The following is a 22,051-nucleotide window of genomic DNA, read 5'->3' on the forward strand; positions in this document are numbered from 1 at the left end:
TATATCACTAGCCACTTTAAACAATGCTACCTTATATAATGTTACTTACCCTACATTATTCATCTCATATGCATATGTATATACTGTACTCTACATCATCGACTGCATCCTTATGTAATACATGTATCACTAGCCACTTTAACTATGCCACTTTGTTTACTTTGTCTATACACTCATCTCATATGTATATACTGTACTCGATACCATCTACTGTATGCTGCTCTGTACCATCACTCATTCATATATCCTTATGTACATATTCCTTATCCCCTTACACTGTGTATAAGACAGTAGTTTTGGAATTGTTAGTTAGATTACTTGTTGGTTATCACTGCATTGTCGGAACTAGAAGCACAAGCATTTCGCTACACTCGCATTAACATCTGCTAACCATGTGTATGTGACAAATAAAATTTGATTTGATTTGATCATTGACTGGAGTGTAAATAGGATAATTTTGATCATATAGTCATTATTGTCCAAAACTGAGATTTGTTGGTGCGTTCAAGAAAACTGGGAACTCAAAAAAAGAAAAGATTTGGAAAAATCATGACGTCAGTAATCTTCAGATTGGAGAAGTCGGAGAATGATGGCAGAGTTTCCGACTTGGATGATCTTTCAAAATGATTTCTCCCAGTCGGAGCTCGTTTCTTTCAGAGTTCCCAATTGTCTGGAACGCACTGAAGTCGGAGGTCAAAGATTTCCTAGTTCTGAGTTGTCTTGAACCATCATACAACCGAGGTTGCCACAGTTTACCTGATGGTTGGGTTTTAATTTTAAGCCTGCCCACATGGGACTACTGCCTGGCACAGTCTAATCACGGCTGGCACTGCGAGGCAGTAATCAAATTATCAGGAGCACAGCTGCCCAGCCTGCAGCTCATGCTATCCTATTGCTCACCAGAATCAACCTACAACCCGCCCATTCATTTACAGAATGACAAACTAACCATTGACACGCAGCGCCTCAGACTTGTTTGACAGCAATATATACAAGACATTGTATAGAACGAGAGTTGTTTTTTAGAAACGGGTTTGGGTTTTTTCCTACTCAAACATCCAACGATTGTCACAACTTGACAAAAGTCATCCACTCAAATGAGCCCAATGAGTACCGGAAAAACGAATGTGGAATTGGTAAGTTCAGTCCCTCTAATGTTAAAGGCACAGAACTTGAATGGAAGAACACCAGAGGGAGTAGAATGACAGACCTTGGGGAACCTGAATGGTACCTGCGCTGACCCCACTGATAACATCACAGAGGAGGTTCTCCTTCACCTTGTACTTGGGCAGCCAGCTTAGGATAGGCAGGTGTCTGAACATCAGGGACTTGAGTCGAGACTCAGAGCACCTAAAGATACGCATAAACATGCAAGTCTGTCCCTATGGCCTCATAACATGGCTCCTCTTCCTTTGGTATAGTACTAGCCCAGGAATCACGTCACAGATCTCGACAGGAACATAATGGTTTCAAATGTAAATGTCAACAAAAGTACTAAGGTTTTGTTGGATAAACTGTATTGACTCATGAAATAGATAAACATTTGCTGGCTTTTGATTGTTAGCAGAATGTAAATACTGTACCTGAAGCATTTCTTCACTTTCTGTCCTATGGGGAAGGTCCGTTTCTTCATGTCAAACTTCCTATCGAAGTCTGGGAGCGAGTAGGCCGGCCTGTTGATCACATAGGGTGGCCAGTCATATTGCATGGCTTCAGCCAATCAGAGGACAGTTAGACAGGTCAAATGATGCTATGATATGGTGTCATTAAATCTGCATTGAGGCCTTTGAATAAGAGATTATATTACATTGATAACATTACTCAAAGGCTAGCCTGGTCCCAGATCTGTTTCTGCTCTTGCCAACTCAATCACTGTTATTGTCAAGCCAAACAACATACAGTAGCTTTAGAATGACAATTCCACAAGGAGTTGGTAAGAGATGTGAAACAAACTGGTACTCTGGCTACTCAAAGGACACTCACACAGCAATAACTTGTTTCACGTGGCTTACTTGTTGGCATCCATAAACTAAGGTTGTAAATAATATTACTAATACAATACTAATATTGTAAAATTCCAAGTAATTAGAACACATTGGAGGTACTAGGTAGAAACATGTAACCTGAAGATGAATCAAATTACTAACACTGAAAATAGTAGTCATTTGCATGTATGGTTGAATTAAGCACAGTCATTTCCTGAGTGTAAACCTCTGCTGTTCTGCTGGGTTCCTAATCTAACCAATCACACAAAATACAGGCATATGGTGTCAAACATTAGCCCTTCTCAACTTACAATGACTATATTAAAACTGAAATAATACTGTACCTGTTCACTGGGAGAATGAGTGGCATCATTGACATTTCAAAATTAAATAAAAAAACATTTTTCCATAACGCAAGTAAATAAATAGAGATAAAGAGCATAAAATATTTTGAGATGGGAATGCTCACATTTCAAGAGTCTCAGAGGCCACAGGGAGAAACAATCATGTGTACCAGAGTCAGAATTGGTGTCACGCCCTGGTCGAAGTATTTTGTGTTTTTCTTTATGTATTTGGTCAGGCCAGGGTGTGACATGGGTTTTTGTATGTGGTGTGTAGCTTAGTGGGATTGTAGCTTAGTGGGGTGTTCTAGGAGAGTCGATGGCTGTCTGAAGTGGTTCTCAATCAGAGGCAGGTGTTTATCGTTGTCTCTGATTGGGAGCCATATTTAGGCAGCCATATTCTTTGGTTGTATTGTGGGTGATTGTCCTGAGTGTCTTGATGTCCTTGTTAGATGTCCTTGTTAGATGTCCTTGTTAGATGTCCTTGTTAGATGTCCTTGTTAGATGTCCTTGTTAGATGTCCTTGTTAGATGTCCTTGTTAGAAGTTAGATGTTAGTTGACACATGTATAGGCTGTTTCGGTTTTTGTTTTGTTTTGTAGTGTTCGTGTTTAGTCGTGTTTTACGTTTGTTTAAATAAACATGGATCGCAATATACACGCTGCAGTTTGGTCCGACTCTCCTTTACCACATGAAAACCGTGACAATTGTTTTTTTTCGGAGAGTTTAAAAGACAAAAGACCAACAGCAACTGTTCTTGGAGATGAGATGCTTTACATCATGCTAACCATTTTTCCAAACTCTGAAACAACCTAATTTATTTAAACAGAGTAAAGTGACCAACAATTTAAAAACAAAGCTAATATAATCTACTGTACCTTACAGCTGGAATGAACTATGATGTGACGGTAAACCAGTTTATTGGTTTTATACTGGAGCTTTGTTGACACCTTCTCCATGGGAGGAGCCATACATGGCAAACCATGGCTTACATGTAGTTTAGCTTTAGAGGGAAAGTCATGGGCATCACGTTTGGTAAGGAATAGTTCATTTGTGGAAGTGTGATTTGAATAGGGCAATACAAACTGAAATTCACGATCTGTCTGAATAATAAGACAGCATAATCACATCAACATTTATTAAAATAAAATGTATATCTGAAATACATTTTGTGAATAAAAAAACCAAACAAAGCAAACACATTCCTTATTTCAAATATTCCCCTCCCTCTCACCAAAAGTCTAACTCGCTTTCACTCAAACAAAAACACACCATTCACACATCTGAATACATTTCGGTGACAATTTCTTTGACTATATATACATTGAGTATTCATTACACATCTATAATCACTTCATGAACATGTTATAACAAGTCCCAACTGCATTATTAAAGGTAAATATATATATATAAATATAAAATATATACAGTACTAATCAAAAGTTTGGACACACCTACTCATTCAAAGGTTTTTCTTTGTGTTTACTATTTTCTACATTCTATAATAATAGTGAATACATCAAAATTAGGAAATAACACATATGGAATCATGTAGAAACCCTAACACAAATGAAAATATATGTTATATTTGAGATTCTTCAAAGCAGCCACCCTCCGCCTTGATGACAGCTTTGCACACTCTTGGCATTCTCTCAACCAACTTCATTAGGTAGTCACCTGGAATGCATTTCAATTAACAAGAGTGCCATTTTAAAAGTTCATTCCTGGAATTTATTTTCTTCTTAATGCGTTTGAGCCAATCAGTTGTGTTTTGTCAAGGTAAGGGTGGTATACAGAAGATAGCCGTATTTGGTAAAGACCAAGTCCAAATTATGGCATGAACAGCTCAAATGAGCAATGAAAAATGACAGTCCATCTTTACTTTAAGATATGAAGGTCAGTCAATCCGGAAAATTTCAAGTGCAGTCGCAAAAGTTACCTCTGATGCAGAGGATACGTTCATTAGAGTTACCAGCCTCAGAAATTGCAGCCCAAATAAATGCTTCACAGAGTTCAAGTAACAGACATCTAAACTGTTCAAAAGAGACTGTGTGAATCAGGCCTTCATGGTTGAATTGCTGCAAAGAAACCACTACTAAAGGACACCAATAATAAGAAGAGACTTGCTTGTGCCAAGAAACATGATCAATGGACATTAGACCGGTGGAAATCTTTCCTTGAGTCTGAGTCCCATTTTGAGATGTTTGGTTCCAACTCCATGTTTTTGTGAGACGCAGATGAACGGATGATCTCCGGATGTGTGGTTCCCACCGTGATGCATGGAGATGGAGGTGTGGTGGTGTTTTTCTGGTGAAACTGTCTGTGATGTATTCAACAAGACCAAGAAGGAGAGCAATGGAGTGCTGTACCTGGGGCGGCAGGGTAGCCTAGTGGTTAGAGCGTTGGACTAGTAACTGAAAGGTTGCAAGTTCATATCCCCGAGCTGACAAGGTACAAATCTGTCGTTCTGTCGTTCTGCCCCTGAACAGGCTGTTATCCCACTGTTCCTAGGCTGTCATTGAAAATAAGAATTTGTTCTTAACTGACTTGCTTAGTTAAATAAAGGTCAAATAAATAAAGATGACCTGTCCTCCAATCGCCCAACCTCAACCCAATTGAGATGGTTTGGGATGAGTTGGATCGAAGAGTGAAGGATGCTCTGCATCAGAACAAATGATCAAACTTCAGTAAGGAAATATTACAAAATGTTAATTGACTGGGTAACACTTTACATTAAGGTAAATAATACATATATAATAAAGCTTTCACATTTAAATTGTGTGACATGTTCCAATTAGGGCTATAAGAGAGTATGAGCCAAATAGAGGAAGACTCACATTGCTCCTGTGTGATGGCGAGAAAGGTAGTGAAAGCCACCACAGCCAGTATGGAGAAGAGAACCCCAACGAAGATGAAGAACTTGAGTCCCTTCAGCCATGTGTGCCAGAAGTCCTACATGACGTGGGTGACAAGGGCCCAGAGCGCCAGCACTCCTGTTGGGGGAAAGAAACATGGAATACCTCAGAAAGGCAGGCATACTGTGAGACCTCATCATGACTGAACTAGGACATAGTCAGTGTGCTAAGTTAAAGTGCTTCATCACAGAAAAAGCAGATGCGAGGGGTCCTTGCTCTAATAAAGGTTGTGATGTAAAATATGCTGCAAACAGTTGGCCTATTCAGCCTATTCCATTCATACTTCTTCCACACACTAGTTCAAAAGTTGTACGTAAGTATTTGTTCATCGGGGCAGATCTTTGAGCACGGGGGCAGCACCATGTGGGGGTGCTTTGCTGCAGGAGGGACTGGTGCACTTCACAAAATAGATGGCATCATGAGGGAGGAAAATTATGTGGATATATTGAAGCAACATCTCAAGACATCAGTCAGGAAGTTAAAGCTTGGTCGCAAATAGGTCTTCCAAATGGACAATTACTCCAAGCATACTTCCAAAGTTGTGGCAGCATGGCTTAAGGACAACAAAGTCAAGGTATTGAAGTTACCATCACAAAGTCCTGACCTCATTCCCTTAGAAAATTTGTGGGCAGAACTGAAAAAGCATGTGCGAGCAAGGAGGCCTTACAAACCTGACTCAGTTACTCCTGCCCTGTCAGGAATGGGCCAAAATTCACCCCACTTATTATGTGACGCTTGTGGAAGGCTACTTAAAATGTTTGACCCAAGATAAACTATTTAAAGGCAATGCTACCAAATACTAATTGAGTGTATGTAAACTTCTGACCCACTGGGAATGTGATGAAATAAACAAAAGTTGAAATAAATCAATCTCTCTACTATTATTCTGACATTTCACATTCTTATAATAAAGTGGTGATCCTAACTGACCTAAAACAGGGAATTTTTACTGGGATTAAATGTATTTGGCTAAGGTATGTAAACTTCCGACTTCAACTGTACTTTTTAATATATTGTGTATATATATATTTATTTACAGTGCCTTCGAAAGGTATTCAGACTCCTGGACATTTTTCAAATTTTGTTACGTTACAAAATTCCTCATTAATCTACACATAATACCTGATAATGATGAATCAAAAACAGGTTTAGACATTTTTGCAAATTTATTAAAAATAAAAAACTGAAATATCACATTTATATAAGTATTCAGACCCTTTACTCAGTACTTTGTTAAAGCAACCTTTTTGGGCTAGGTGTCCCACTACCTTGGACAACTTCCGGTGAAACTGGTGGGCGTGCAATTCAAATAAATAATCATAAAAACTATGGATATTAAACATTTAGGTACAAACAAGTATCTTATATTGGTTGAAGGCTTAAATTCCTATTAACCTTACTGCACTGTCCGACTTACAGTAGCCATTACAGCGAAAGCATGCCATGCGATTGTTTGAGGACGATGCCCCGCATCCAAATATTTTTCCACCGGCACAGGTTTCCTAAATTCATAAATAACGATTAGATATGCACTTAATTTTTAAAAATCAACCTCTGATTTGTCATCCAAAGGGTCCTGGCCAGAACATGTAGTGTCGTTTTGTTAGATAAAATCCTTCTTTATATCCCAAAAATTAAGTTTAGTTGGCGCCATCTATTTGAGTAATCCACTCTTCAACATGAAGAGAAAGGAATCTGAAAATCTACCGCTAAAATTTGTTTCAACAAGTCAAAATATGTTTCTATTGACCGATACCCTAAAATGTAATCAAACTATAATATTTCTTATAGAAAGAAGTATGTTCAATGGGAAACCAATTTTAGCACGTGCATCTTGTCTTCATCGCACGCCCAAACACAAATTTACAAGACTGTGTCCTTCTACTAAAACTCATATTTCATATTTCTTTCTAGTTTTGGAAGTTACAAGCCTGAAACCTTACGCAAAGACTGCTGACACCCAGTGGAAGCCATAAGAATTGCATCCTGGGAACTAGAATTGAGTATGTGCTTATACTTGCCATTGGTAGAGCATGGTCTCTCTCAAAAATAAAATTCTGGTTGTTTTTTGGGGGGATTTTCTCCAACCATATGTAGTGTGTTATACTCTCCTACATTATTTTTTATATTTCTACAAACTTAAAAGTGTTTTATTTCCAATGGTACCAATTATATGCATATCCTGGCCTCAGGGCCTGAGTAACAGGCAGTTTACTTTGGGCACATCAGTCAGGCGGAAATTGAGTTAAAGGACCCTAGCCCTAAGAAGCAGCTTTGGCAGCGAATACAGCCTCGAGTGTTCTTGGGTGTGATGCTACAAGCTTGGCACACCTGTATTTTGGGAATTTCTCACATTCTTCTCTGCATATCCTTTCAAGCTCGGTCTCAAGCTCTGCACAGCTATTTTCAGGTTTTCAGAGATGTTAGATCAGTTTGAAGTCTTTTACTGAAGAGTGGCTTCCATCTGGCCACTCTACCATAAAGGCCTGATTGGTGGAGTGCTGCAGAGATGGTTGTCCTTCTGGAAGGTTCTCCCATCTCCACAGAAGAGCTCTGGAGCTTTGTTAGAGTGACCATCAGGTTCTTGTTCACCTCCTTGACCAAGGCCCTTCTCGCCCGATTGCTCAGCTTGGCCGGGAGGCCAGCTCTAGGAAGAGTCTTTGTGGTTCCAAACTTCTTCCATTTAAGAATGATGGAGACCACTGTGTTCGTGGGACCTTCAATGCTGCAGAAATGTTTTGGTACCCTTCCCCAGATCTGTGCCTCGACCCAATCCTGTCTCGGTGCTTTGTGGACAATTCCTTCGACCTCATGGCCTGTCAGCTGTGGTACCTTTATATAGACAGATGGACTCCAATCATGTTGTAGAAACATCTTAAGGGTGATCTATGGAAACAGAATTCACTTGAGCTCAATTTCGAATCTCATAGCAAAGGGGTTGAATACCTATGTAAACAAGATATTTCTGTTTTTAATTTTTAATACATTTGCAAACATTTCTTTGTCATTATGGGGTATTGTGTTTAGAATAATGAGGTGGAAAAAAATATACATTTTAGAATAAGGCTGTAACATCACAAAATGTGGAAATATTAATGGGGTCTGAATACATTCTGAATGCACTATACAGTAGATGCAACACTAGAATGGTGTCACGCCCTGACCATAGAGAGCCCTCGGGGTTCTCTATGGTGTTTTAGGTCAGGGCGTGACTAGGAGGGTTTCTAGGTATTATATTTCTATGTTGGTGTGTGTGTGTATGGTTCCCAATTGGACGCAGCTGATAATCGTTACCTCTAATTGGGGATCATAATTAGTGTGTCCTTTTTCCCACCTGCTATGGGAGACATTGTTTTGTTTGAGTGCCAATGTGTGCGACGTATTTCCCGATCGTTATATCTTTGTTGTTTTGGAAGTTTCACTATCATTAAAAATGTGGAACTCTACTCACACTGCGCCTTGGCCCACTTCTTCATACGACGGTCATGACAAACGGATCATGGATATCCCGGCAACAGGAAAGAAGTGTTTTTAACGCTCGTCCTCTGGGTTCTTTTTTCTACTTTACATCAATCCATTTTTTTTATACATTTGCAACAATTTCTAAAAACCTGTTTTCACTTTGTCATTATGGGGTATTGTGTGTAGATTGAGGAACATTAAAAATAATAATAATTTTAGAATATGGCTGTAAGGTAACAAAATGTGTAAAAAGTCAAGAGGTCTGTATACTTTCCGAACGCACTGTATCTCCCCACCAAAAAAAATATGCAATCCTTATTTTACCAGGTATGGTGGCCAGATTTGGAATTTAGCCAGGACACCAGGGTTAACACCCCTACTCTTATGATAGTGCCTTTGGATCTTTGGTGACCACAGAGAGTCAGGACACTTGTCTAACGTCCCATCCTAAAGACAGCTCCCTACACATGGCAATGTCCCCCATCACTGCCCTGGGACATTGGGATATTTTTTTGACCAGAGAAAAGAGTGCCTCCTACTGGCCCTCTCACACCACTTCCAGCAGCATCTGGACAGGACCAATACAGGACCAATCCTGCTTAGTTTCAGAGGAAAGCCACTCGTGTGATAGAGGGTGGTGGGCTGCTGGCACAAAGGTACTATATCTAAAGGTATCTTAATTCTACAGCACAACAAATTATTATTAATTTATGAATAATAGGATATAGACAGAGACAGCTTAGCTTTCCGGTGTGGTTATCATAGTGTGGACTCGACTGTCTTTCACAAAGGTAAACCAGATCCTTGCTTTGCTTTAACAATGACTTAGTATTCAATATGTGTAAAATATTTTGATGCATTTATCCAAACTCCACAGAGACAATGATACACAGATGTTTCTCGCCCTCACTCCCCTCCCTCACTCACCGTCATGCTCAGCATCACATCATGTACAGGTGAGTACTACTGTAACACTGTGACGGTGTAGCAGAGTAGGGGCCATTTTAGGACAACTCCCACCGTGACTACCTCCCCCTATCCACCTCCACCATGCTGCCATCCCAAGCTCCTATGGGCACACTAGTCATATCCAATCAGACAGCCATAGGAAGCTGACACACACATACACACACACACAAAGCTCACAAAGCTCACAAACCGTATCTGTGAGGTACTGGCATATCAAAAGGAGAGGAGCGTGAAAGAGGAAGACAGCTTTGTGCTCTCAAAACAGAACGCGGAGACTGAAACATGGCAGAGGAGGTATCAGGTATGAAGACTTTAGCTTGTTACCACACATGTATAGACTGACAGACTGTGCAAAATTACAAAAATATAATTTATGAGCTTCAAGAAAAACAAGTCATATCTTTTACTCATTGTGGCAAATAATTTAGTATAAAGTTAGTTTGTTACTTTTTGAGGGGGTGCATTCAAAATACAGGTAAGAAGGAATTTGTAAATGTATGTGATACCAAACCAAGTTGGTTTGGATTATCAGGAGCAGATTGCCTCAGATCCCCACATGTTGCCTTTCAGGCACAGGACTTTCTAGCATTATCAGTTGTGTTTTTGAATGTGCTGTTGGACAACAGGAATAAGCATTTCAGAGAGGTATAAAGAGAGGGAGTCTACTTGTCTGCTTGTCTGTCAGTATAAGCAGTCCTCCCTTCCTCTATGAACATAGGGTCAGGTGAATAAATACTCTGACATCCTCTCTTTACTTTCTAACTGGCCAGGCCCAAGGGAGACGATAGGAAGGAAAAGGCGAGTGGGAGGATGGGAAAAGTTCCCGGGTACACTCTTAGAAAAAAAAGGTGCTATCTGGAACCAAAAGGTTTCTTCAGCTGTCCCCATAGGAGAACCTTTTGAACAACCCATTTTGGTTCCAGGTAGACCCTTTTGGTTCCAGGTAGACCCTTTTGGTTCCAGGTAGACCCTTTTGGGTTCCATGTAGAACCCTTTCATGTAGAACCCCAAAAAGTTCAAACTGGAACCAAAAGGGGTTCTACCAGGAACTAAAAAGGATTCTCCCATGAGGACAGCCGCAGAACAATTTTGGAACCCCTTTTTTCTAAGAGTGTATGTACTGTACTGTACAGACTTTCAGGACAGAAGTAAAATGTGATTTTTTGTATCTTAGTACAAAACTCCATATTGGTAACGCTTGTAACACAGCCTGTCTTACATTCAAAACCTTCCATTGTGCATTCATTTTGTTTGTATACATCTTTCACCACACAACCATTGATCCAAAATATAAGTTTAGTGTGAAATATAATGATTATATTGGTTTAATCACCAAAACACAACATACTGATTGATATCATCTCAATTTAGTTATTTTAACAACCTGTTAATCCAATAGCAAAAACATTTAAGATACAGTACATGTTTCAAAATCGCCCTTTGAAAGTAGTGTTCACATTAGGCAATACACTTAGTTACAATACCCATTCAAAATGACTGAACATCACATTTCCATCATTTCCATCCCATGTATGATCAAGGTGTGATCATTGAAGACATTTTTCACAATGTAATCAAATGAAAGAAACATAATGCTTAGCGGGCACAAGTTTGCCACAAGCTTGTCTTGAGCATTTGGTAATAGGTTTTTATCAAAATTGCAGTAAATATCCTCCTTGTTCATGCACCTAGGGAAAAACCTTTTGGCATGGAAAATCCAAGCCTGACATAGAGTAGGTCTGGAATGAAACCATTGCATGCCTCATTCATGGCCTGAAGGAGGGTGGTGAAAATGTAACTATTACTTTTGGGTGTCAGGGAAAATGTATGGTGTAAAAAGTACATTATTTTCTTTAGGAATGTAGTGGACAAAAGTAAAAGTTGGCAAAAATAGAAGTAGTAAAGTAAAGTACAAATACCCCCCAAAAAACTACTGAACTAGTACTTTCAAGTATTTCTCCCCCCTTTAAGATTTAGATGCACTATTGTAAAGTGACTGTTCTACTGGATGTCATAAGGTGAATGCACCAATTTGTAAGTCGCTCTGGATAAGAGCGTCTGCTAAATGACTTAAATGTAAAATGTAAATGTAAGTACTTTACACCACTGTTCAATTCCCACTGGGGCCCCATACCAAAATGTGTGGACTGTAGTTACTTTGGACAAAAGTTTCTACTACGTAAATGTCATATATCATAGTAAATGTATTTTATCAAAAGAGAAGAGAATCACATCAAAAGTAATATGAGCATCGCATTGTGAAAGGCAATTACTTTATATTACCATGTACTGCAATATGGAACATGTATTTCTAGATGAAACACTGATTAAGTTTGGTAAAAAAGTGACTGTATGTATGTTATGTACTTATTCAATTGAAAATGTGCTTACAGGTTTTAAGCTGCCTTTTTGATGATCTGTTCTGAGTTGTGAAAATGTATTACATGTGTTACATAAGAATCACAAAAGCCCAAGTACAGCAAGAGGATAGTGCATATTTTTCCAGGAACATGGAAAAGGGAGTCCCATGAGGTGCTGTCCCCGTCTTGTACAGTGTGTGTGTGTGTGTGTGTGTGTGTGTGTGTGTGTGTGTGTGTGTGTGTGTGTGTGTGTGTGTGTGTGTGTGTGTGTGTGTGTGTGTGTGTGTGTGTGTGTGTGTGTGTGTGTGTGTGTGTGTGTGTGTGTGTGTGTGTGTGTTTGCAGGCAGTTGTAACAAAGAGCCACAGCAAAGACAGCTGGCTAAGAGCACATTCCAAATGGGCGTAGATGTGATGCAGGAAATCCCACTCCCTTTCCCAGAGGACCTCCTGTATGAGTAAAACACACACACAGTCATAAAGACAGACACAAACACTTATACTGATGAGTTGATGACAAGCTTGTCATGGGAAAAAAACATTGACTCCCCTCTTCTTGTTTATCCGAACTGTAAATCTATGTTACTTAAACAAGCAAACAAGTTCAGTATTCCCAGATTACTGACAGGAATATAATATGTAAATTAATGCACAGATGAAATCAAAAATGAGGGTGAGGGGGATCATATCTCTTCAAACTCAATGGAATTAATATGTCAAAATGACTCACTGTTAGTCCACAGGTCAACTCAAATGTAGATGACTTGAGAACAGTGACTGAGACTGTAGTGTGAGGATGCATTCACTAGGTGGCGGCATTCAATTCACAAAATGCAAGAGAGGCTCCAAGTAATCTTTTTTGACCCCCCAAAGCTTTTGGTCAAAACAAATAAGACTGTAAAATCACAAGGAATTCACCTAAAAATGAGTTTAATTTAGGACATCTGTGATCGTGTCTCAATGTAATTCAAGGTATAAAATTATTCTTATTTTAAAATACAATCTCTTTTTAGACTTAGTTGTGGTCAATTTGCAGTGTAACAGTTATTAGAATTATCTTCAGGCCCCCAGTCTATCTGCTCTGACAAAAAATTGTCCCACAGCTGAATCTACTGTAGTTACCACCGCCTTAGGGCCTAGCCCTAGGTCCAGCTGTTCCTGAGCTCAAACACAGTGTTTACTGGCTTGTGTTCCAATTTGTTTCCTGATAAAGCAATCATAGGTGTGAAATGATTTAATTATTTTAATTCTCCCAGTCCTAACAAAAGTATGATTAGAAAATATTTGTTGGTTATTATGTAAACCTGATATAGTTTTCCTCAACAGATGTGTATTAATATAAGCCTTTTCAGTGAGACTAACCCATTCAACCAAACCATTAAACTACAGAATTGAAATAAGACATAAACACTTGCAGCCCTCATGACACTCTGCCGTGCAGTGAGACAATGGAGGTTGCTCTGTGAGATGCTATCTGATGGAGCCGAGCAGCTAGCTACAGCATGTGTTATTCCTTATCGAACAAACGGACATGTTGACATTCCCCGAGGAGGTCATAAGAATGAAAACTGGATTCCTTCTTCACTGGGAGGTTTCTTGAACTAGCATCGTGGAGTCCCTGGAAGGCATTCAGGAGATAGAGGGAGAGAAAGAGAGAGCGAGACAGAGACAAACACTAGAGCCTCTGAAGCTCACTCAGCCTCCCTTGCCGTGTTGTCTGTGCGTCTTCACCACAGACTGTACATTTTTGTTTATTTGTTTGTTTGGGAATTTTTGGTCTTGTCTAAGCAGGATCGCAGATAGGCAAAACATCCTTTGCAGTCCTCAGGAAGTGATATTTGGTAAGAGATTGTTGTTGCCTGCTTTTCAGGTGGATTGTTTTCCTCAGAAGTACAGGGAGAGGTTTTTTGGCTTGCTTTGAAGGGATGAGACATTTCACATAGGCTGTAAGTGTTTAATGGGTGCTATTTTGGGGTTAGATGTTTGTTGTACATTTGACATTTTAGTAATTTAGCAGACACTTTTATCCAGAGCGACTCACAGGCGCAATTAAGGTTAAGTGCATTGCTCAAAGGCACATCAACAGATTTTTTTACCTAGTCGGCACGGGGATTTGAATCAGCGACATTTCGGTTACTGCATTTTGGTTACTGCAACCTGTTTCGGTTACCGCCCAACCACTAGACAACCTGTTTCGGTTACCGCCCAACCACTAGACAACCTGTTTCGGTTACCGCCCAACCACTAGACAACCTGTTTCGGTTTCCGCCCAACCACTAGACAACCTGTTTCGGTTACCGCCCAACCACTAGACAACCTGTTTCGGTTTCCGCCCAACCACTAGACAACCTGTTTCGGTTACCGCCCAACCACTAGGTAACCTGTTTCGGTTACCGCCCAACCTCTAGGCAACCTGTTTCGGTTACCAACCAACCACTAGGCAACCTGTTTCGGTTATCGCCCAACCACTAGGCAACCTGTTGCGGTTACCGCCCAACCTCTAGGCAACCTGTTTCGGTTACCGCCCAACCACTAGGCAACCAGTTTTGTGAACACCCTTAACTTGCTCACCTACTGTCTCTAGAGGCAGTGATAGTGTGAGGAAGAGTGAAATCCAAAACTGCAAAATACTTTGAAGAAAAACAATTGGTGTCTGGATCGAGATAAATAAACAGAGAGTGGGCTGTGACACCCTCAGTAGGGTCAGCCACAGGAAGGGCTGCTCCCTGCTGGAACAATGGCTGGGAGAGACCTAGGATGTGTCCCAAATGGCATCCTATTCCCTATATAGTGCACTACTAGTGTCAAAAGTAGTGCACTATAAACTAGAAAATAGGGTGCCATTTTGGACAAGGTCTGTCCAGCCGGACATTCTACTGGTTTACATCTCCTAACTCCTGCCCTCCAGGTGAACTCTGAAGGATGTTGCCAAGATAGACTGCCCCCCCAGAACATTGCTAGAGGAAACTAAATCCAATTGTCTTTCCTCTCCCTCTGTCTTATTTTACCTAGTGACGGCTTCAGCCATGTTCTCCATGGATACCTTCTTCAAATCTATCCTGTTTCCATCCAGACGGATAACACCAGAGGAGGGGGAAGTAAGTTTATCATGTTTATACATCAGGTCACCAAGACAACCCAGAGTTCTCCCTCTTCATAACACAACACCAAATTCCCCATAGCAAAACTAATATCTTAAAGTCCCAATGAGCGTCTTTAAAAGTAGAATGGTGTTCTCTGACTTAATTCTGCCCATGTCAAAAATCACCTATATATCAGGGGGAGGCTAAAGCCCACTGGGCACATATGTCAATTCAACGTCTATTCCACGTTGGTTCAAGGTAGTTTCGTTGAAATTACGTGGAATCAATGTTGATTCAACCAGTGTGTGCCCAGTGGAAGGTATCTGACAAAATAATACAGATTTGGTTCCTGAGTTAATTAAGCAATTAAAAATCCCATCATGCTAAGGGTCATGTATAAAAATGCTGGGAAGGCCATTATGTTGGCTACCATGGCTATGCCCCCATAGGATGACAATGCCCCCATCCACAGAGCATGTGTGGTTTCTGAATGGTTTGATGAGCATGAAAATTATATAAACCATAGGCCATGACCATCTCAGTCACCAGATCTCAACCCAAATGAACACTTATGGGAGATTTTGGAGTGGCGCCCCAGACAGCGTTTTCCACCACCATCAACAAAAAAACGAATGATGGAATTTCTTGTGGTAGAATGGTGTCACATGCCAAGGTGCACTGAAGCTGTTCTGGAACATTATGAACACTTGTATTTGATATAGACCCCCTACGTCTCCTTAAATCCATCTCATCTGGCAGGTCAAACAGAGTGCTGAAGCTGCAGGCCTGGGCTCAGGCTCGACATTGTGGTGTGTTTTGGAATCAGATAGGACTGACCTAATAGCAAAACAATATATTGGAGACCCATACAGAAGCAGGCTATACAAAAAGTTTAGATCAGCTATTGGAAAGACTCCCAAAATGCCATCGCAACTGCAATGTTGTGGAGGGAAAAAAAGTACATTTGCTGCAGTGAACAGAGAATCATATCATTCTGAAGAGGCAGACGATTTTTATTACTTTAATGATAATGCCTTATTGAGCAGCGGGGAATCATTTAAGAGCAAGTGTGCTCACGGAAAGTGACAATCATGCGCCTGTGCTGAGAGAGTTGAGGCTGATTGAAAGTGGGTTGTAGTAGTCTCTCCACAGAGCAGAGGCAGCAACGTCGCGCGAGGTGGAAGGGACCTGGCTGAGTTTTCATGTTGGCACAGTAGCCTAACCAGCAGTCCGGTCGGATACAGATAATGTAGACTTGTGGCTTTGGTGACAGAAGGGCAACATGTGTGGATGCAATTGGTCATACAATGAGTCAGTATCCAATGTTGTTGTAATGGTCCTGAGTCTGTAACGGGTAGACATGCTTGGAGGTGCCGTCTTCGTCATGCGTTATTACCGCAGATCCACTAACCGGGAAAGTTGTTCTTTTTGATTGGAAAAAAATATGCATCTGTTCCGGAGTTACAATTATCGAGTTTTCCCGGATCGTTATTCTGTGGAAACATCGAGCATTCGAGGCATCAGTTGGGTATGTTATTACTGCCTAGAAATTATATTCTATATGTAGAATTACATTCCAACAGTAGTTAAAAGACAGTAACGTTAGGCTAGTAGGCTAATAATATTGTAGCCTAATAATGATAATCATCATCACTACTCATCATCATCATTTTTTGTCTTTACCACGTGGAATTATTTAGCTTTGAGATGGTCTGATGATGATGAAGATAATGCATGATGGTGATGATAATGATGAGGATTGTGATGGTTGATGATTGATGATGAGGATGGTGAGTGCTCATGAGTCATAATATAATTCTCCATAAAAAAAACATTTTCTGTCTTCTGAAAGTATGACTATGACTGAAAATATGTTCATAATATTGCAACCCATGGCAACAATGTTTTCACACTAAACTATAGGCCTTCAATAAATAATATAGCGTATTATGGGGATATGTTTTGAGAGTGAGGCTCACGGTATAGGTAGTAATGCTGCGCCACAGTAGCCTACTTGATGAAAAGAAGGTGGTGGGAAGTAAAGCAATCTCTACAGAAAGTCTGACGTGGCTGCAAGTGGCTGCACTTGATATGCACTGTCTCTCTACCTTTCTCACACAATGTACACTTCACTGATCATCCCTGTTACTGTAAACACTGCAAGAGGAGGGAATCTGGATCACACTTCAAAACACTGCAGCACTTCTTCAGCATAAAAAGCTTATATGATTGTATCTGGCTGTGTGTGATTGTGCTATTGGTGTCTGTGTGAGATGTGTGGGAGGGTGGTGTGCACTGCAGGAGTGTAGAGTGAGGGGCTCTGGAGTAAGAGTCAGACACTGTGTTGGTGTAAGAAGAGGGGGGAAGAAGGCTCACCACATCCACTGTGACTGTATGTGTCCCCAAAACAAAAGCAGCGTCTTGCGTTGTATGTGAGCATGTGGAGAATGGTTAGACTGAGCAGTGGACTTCTCTATTGTCTTGAGTATGGAGAGGAAGGTTGCAAAGACCCAGCCAAAGTTTGATTAAACTCTGGTTATTAATAGTGCATTGTTTATTGTTCACCTCAATCCCCCAACTCAGTTTACAGGGGATACAACAATGTATATTTTCCCTCAGCCACAGGAAGATTCAGAATAGTGCTCCTCAAGGAGGAGCTAAATTTGACTTTGACTTTGTTATTGAATAGGTCAGGAAGATTATACTAATCTAGAGTTACTAGTTTAAAGACTGTATGGTTAGCTGCATCAGTGATGACCTTAATGTACCTCGATAAGGCTTCATCCATGAAAAATATGACATAAAATGAACAAAGTGCTTTTTTAAAAAGTCACATATACATACACTGTATGTTTGGCAATATGGAGCCTACGAGACACAACATATTTCCAGGTGCTATTGGGACTTCAATGGAGATATTACTTATTATTACTTCACAAGTAAGAATGAGTGAATAATGGTTTAGGAACGGCTATAGATATCTTGTAAAGGGAGTTTTTGTGTTTATTTATTTGTTTATTTGGATGTTGTTTGTCTTTAAGAAGCCTATAGTTGATTAATTACATAGGACACCCTATGGCAATGATCATATCTTAATGTAGTCCATGTGCTTAATGTTCGAAAGCCACGGTGCACTAGTGCCTGGCTGGAGGTTCAACTACAACTACAACCCTATAATAGATCAATAGAGCAATGCTATCAAACGCCTGAGATTATTCATTGCAATTGCTGTAGGAAAGTTGCTAGTGAGAAGGTCTACTAAAAGCTAAACATACAATACCAAGTTTGGAAAAACCTGCCTTGGATCAGGGATCATCAACTAGATTCAGTTTTTTCTTGAGGTGGTCAGGGGGCTGGAACATAATTACAAATCATTTGTAAACTGCAAATTACCTGAAAGAAGCCCAAACAGATATTTGACTAAAACATAATCATTTCAAACCTTGCTTACATTTGTAAATGATCACATATTATGTGTGGGATGGCTTTGGAACAGATTTCCATAATTAAAATCATTTGGAGCTGATTTGCTGGTGCGTTTACAGTATTTAGAGTCCAACCTTACCGTAGATGTTCAGACAAACATCAATACAGTATTACTAAAGCATATGTGGCTCCACATTATCCTTGTGGGTATCTGATGATGTGTCTGGAATTCATGGGCTGCATGCACTAATATTGGACCCAATTAAACTGGCTTCAAACTGGGAGCCAGCTAACTAGTTAATTGAGATGTGTGATACGTGTGGTAAGATTACCACCACTGGTAGCATTTGAAGACAGAGAGAGTTGTTGTTTATAATTAGATGTTAATAAGAACCTGTCCTTACCCCAATGGCAATAGGTAGCCTAGTGTTAAAGCATTGGGCCAGTAACCGAAAGGTTGCTGGATTGAATCCCTGAGCTGACAAGGAATAAATCTGTCATTCTGCCCCTGAACAAGGCAGTTAACCCACTGTTCCCTGGTAGGCTGTCATTATAAATAAGAATTTGTTATTAACTGACTTGCCTAGTTAAATAAAGGTTAAAGAAAATGGCCCTACTTATCGCATACTACAGCTGGGGTGGTGGTGACTTCTGGAGATAGAGCAGGACAAAATGCCTCACATTCGTAGAGGTACATAGCAAAAAGGGCACTTCTTGATAAGAGGGACAGGACATGGTATCTGGTATTTTCCACTGCTGCCTTCCCAGGACGTGAGTTTTGTCAAAGATGTGAGTGAAGGAAAATAATCAAAGTCACTAAAGTCTACAGGTGTGTCTGTGTGATGCTAGATTAACCAAGAAGTGACACCTCTACAGGCATGGTTTTGCTGCCCTGAGATTGACAGAGCATACAAGACAGCACACATGAGAGAGACTTCCAGTAAGTCTATTTTGTAGGAGTTAACAATGGAGCATGGTAAGTCCCTCTGGTTGGGAGCATGTGACAGAGTTGGCTGGAAGACAACCAGCACACTCTGTCAACAGAAATAAAGGGTGGAGAGTTCTCCATGCTAGGAGCGTGGAGAATGAGCATTGTACACCTGACTTAAGAGACAAACTATCCAGTAAAATAATAAGAAAAGAAAAATGGAACAATATCTAAGTATAGGGAATGGAAGAATAATACTTTATCGTCTATATTCTTTATAGATTACAGAAATGTGTCTGTTGAAGCAGACAGCTGTTTACCCACTATCACCTTCTTATCCGTCTCTATCTTTCCCAGTTCATATAGTGTTCTGACTGCAATAATGGAGCTGAGGGGAAAATGATATGTTCAAACTATTTCCATCTTGCTGCATTTGATACCCAAGCACAGCACAAGCTCCCACACAAAAAGAGAAGAGATGATAATATCTCGTCACGTTCCATATTTCTATTGTTCTCATTGATTAAGCTGACGATCTCACACTGTGACACAGGGAAAATATAGGACCTGTATGGTAGGACCTGTATGTTACGTCGTCTGTCTTTTCTTCTGAGTAGCCCTCAAGGCAAGGCACTAAGCACTCATCAGTTAACCAGACCCGGAAAGATACAGGAGAGAGTGGCCTGAACAAAGGCCTATGTTAAGTGACTGTGTAACTCCTCTGACACCTTAGCTAGCAGATCCCACCTATATCATGTAATTTAGCAGCTGGTTTGGGAACACATGTAGAGAGGCTGTAAGTGGATCATAAAATAAGAGTTATAAACCCTTAAAAGAGGAAGTGGGAATTAGTCTACAGGATGGTGTTGATGACATCAGGTGATCTTAGCTGATCTTGTGTAAATGATCCCGGTGTACATATGCATAGATTGCATTTGATTATTGCTACAGTGCTATTTGGGTTGTTAGTAGCTAGTAACATAAGTATTTCACTGCACCTGCTGTAACACCCGCTAAACTTTACGTGACCAATAAACGTTCATTTGATTTGAGAGGAGGATTTACCCATATGTCATTTGGTTTACACCAGATCCATATATTGGCTTAACCAATTGACATACAGAAAACCCTCCCTGAAAACAAACAATGTACACAAAAATATGTATCTCATTAAACATAAGAATATTCCAGATTCATCCATCCTTTCTGGTCCCACCCAGTGTTTTCTGAGAACAATCAGTTGAATTAGTTCTGTTGGAATGCCTATGAGAGGAAGTCATAATATATTATAGGCCTTATTTTTCAGCAATGCCTTGATATTATAGGCCTTCTGAACAGGATATGAACCTATGATGGAGAGTGAAATGATTGAATAGTACATGTGTCTTTCTTTCTTTCCCATAGACCCCCCTGCCAGAGGCTCTTGACACACAGGACACCATGAAACAGGTACATAGTATGCCAGTCCAGAGACAGTGAGAGCAACAGAGAGAGAGAGAGAGAGAATTTATATTTTAGCAGATGTTCTTATCCAGATTGACTTATAGAAACAATTAGGATTAAGTGCCTTGCTCAAGGGCACATCAGCAGATGTTTCACCTAATCGTCTCTGGGATTCAAACCAGCAACATTTCAGTTACTGACCCAACACTCTTAACCACTAGGCTACCTGCCGCCCACAATACACTCTTATTTTTAAAAAGTGCTATTTAGAACATAAAATGGTTCTTCGGCTGTCCCATAGGAGAACCCTTTGAAGAACAGTTTTTTGGTTCCAGGGAGAACCCTTTTGGATTCCATGTAAAACCCTTTCCAAATAGGGTTCTACATGGAAACCGAAAAGAGTTCTACCTGGGGAAAAGCATTATTCTACCTGGAACCAAAAAGGGTTATCCTATGGGGACAGCCGAAGGACCCTTTTGGAACCCTTTTTGGAGTGTATGTGCATCACACCCCTACAGCTAGCCTTCATAAATCTGCTCTGGCTTCTGATGAATCTTCTGATGAATCACAATCTTCCTGAGAAGAGAAACAACAAGGTCACTGAGTAGGAACGTTATTCATTTCAGCCATTTTGACTTCACCCTTAAATAATCTGTTACACCATAGAAACACCATAGATTAGAAGCATAGTGGAAATGGTGAATGAAAGTACACTAAATATTGAATGTAGTGTAGTTAACCTCTTGAATCTTTAGGTCTTTAGGGTTAAACATTTACTATGTGGCCTATGTTGTGTCGTATTGCATCAAATGATGTCCCACGTTACTGTGTCATGTCATAAGATCTCCAACATACAGTAAGATCTCCAACATACAGTAAGATCTCCAACATACAGTAAGATCTCCAACATATGGTAAGATCTCCAACATACGGTAAGATCTCCAACATATAGTAAGATCTCCAACATACAGTAAGATCTCCAACATATAGTAAGATCTCCAACATACAGTAAGATCTCCAACATATAGTAAGATCTCCAACATACAGTAAGATCTCCAACATACAGTAAGATCTCCAACATATAGTAAGATCTCCAACATACAGTAAGATCTCCAACATACGGTAAGATCTCCAACATACGGT

The 22,051-nt window shown here is 40.1% G+C and overlaps 1 protein-coding gene across 5 annotated transcripts in view; it reads left to right on the forward strand.

Annotated features, from left to right (window-relative positions):
• The first annotated feature begins 9,793 nt into the window (after positions 1-9,793).
• Positions 9,794-22,051, forward strand: part of LOC118360768 (rap guanine nucleotide exchange factor 3) — a 52,157-nt gene continuing 39,899 nt past the window's right edge. The window contains exons 1-3 of one of the 5 annotated variants that reach the window (XR_004820914.2): positions 9,794-9,972; positions 15,041-15,126; positions 20,870-20,914. Coding sequence is in view for 4 of the 5 variants with exons in the window: in XM_035740166.2 (XP_035596059.1) it covers positions 9,954-9,972; positions 15,041-15,126; positions 20,870-20,914 (150 nt within the window). In the remaining variant the exon portion in view is untranslated. Of the gene's footprint in view, positions 9,973-13,749; positions 13,870-15,040; positions 15,127-16,202; positions 16,640-20,869; positions 20,915-22,051 lie in introns of those variants that run through there. The other 4 variants (XM_035740166.2, XM_035740168.2, XM_035740170.2 and 1 more) reach the window with 4 other exon arrangements.

The sequence above is a fragment of the Oncorhynchus keta genome, chromosome 28 (assembly GCF_023373465.1).
Source record: "Oncorhynchus keta strain PuntledgeMale-10-30-2019 chromosome 28, Oket_V2, whole genome shotgun sequence".
NCBI lineage: Eukaryota > Metazoa > Chordata > Actinopteri > Salmoniformes > Salmonidae > Oncorhynchus > Oncorhynchus keta.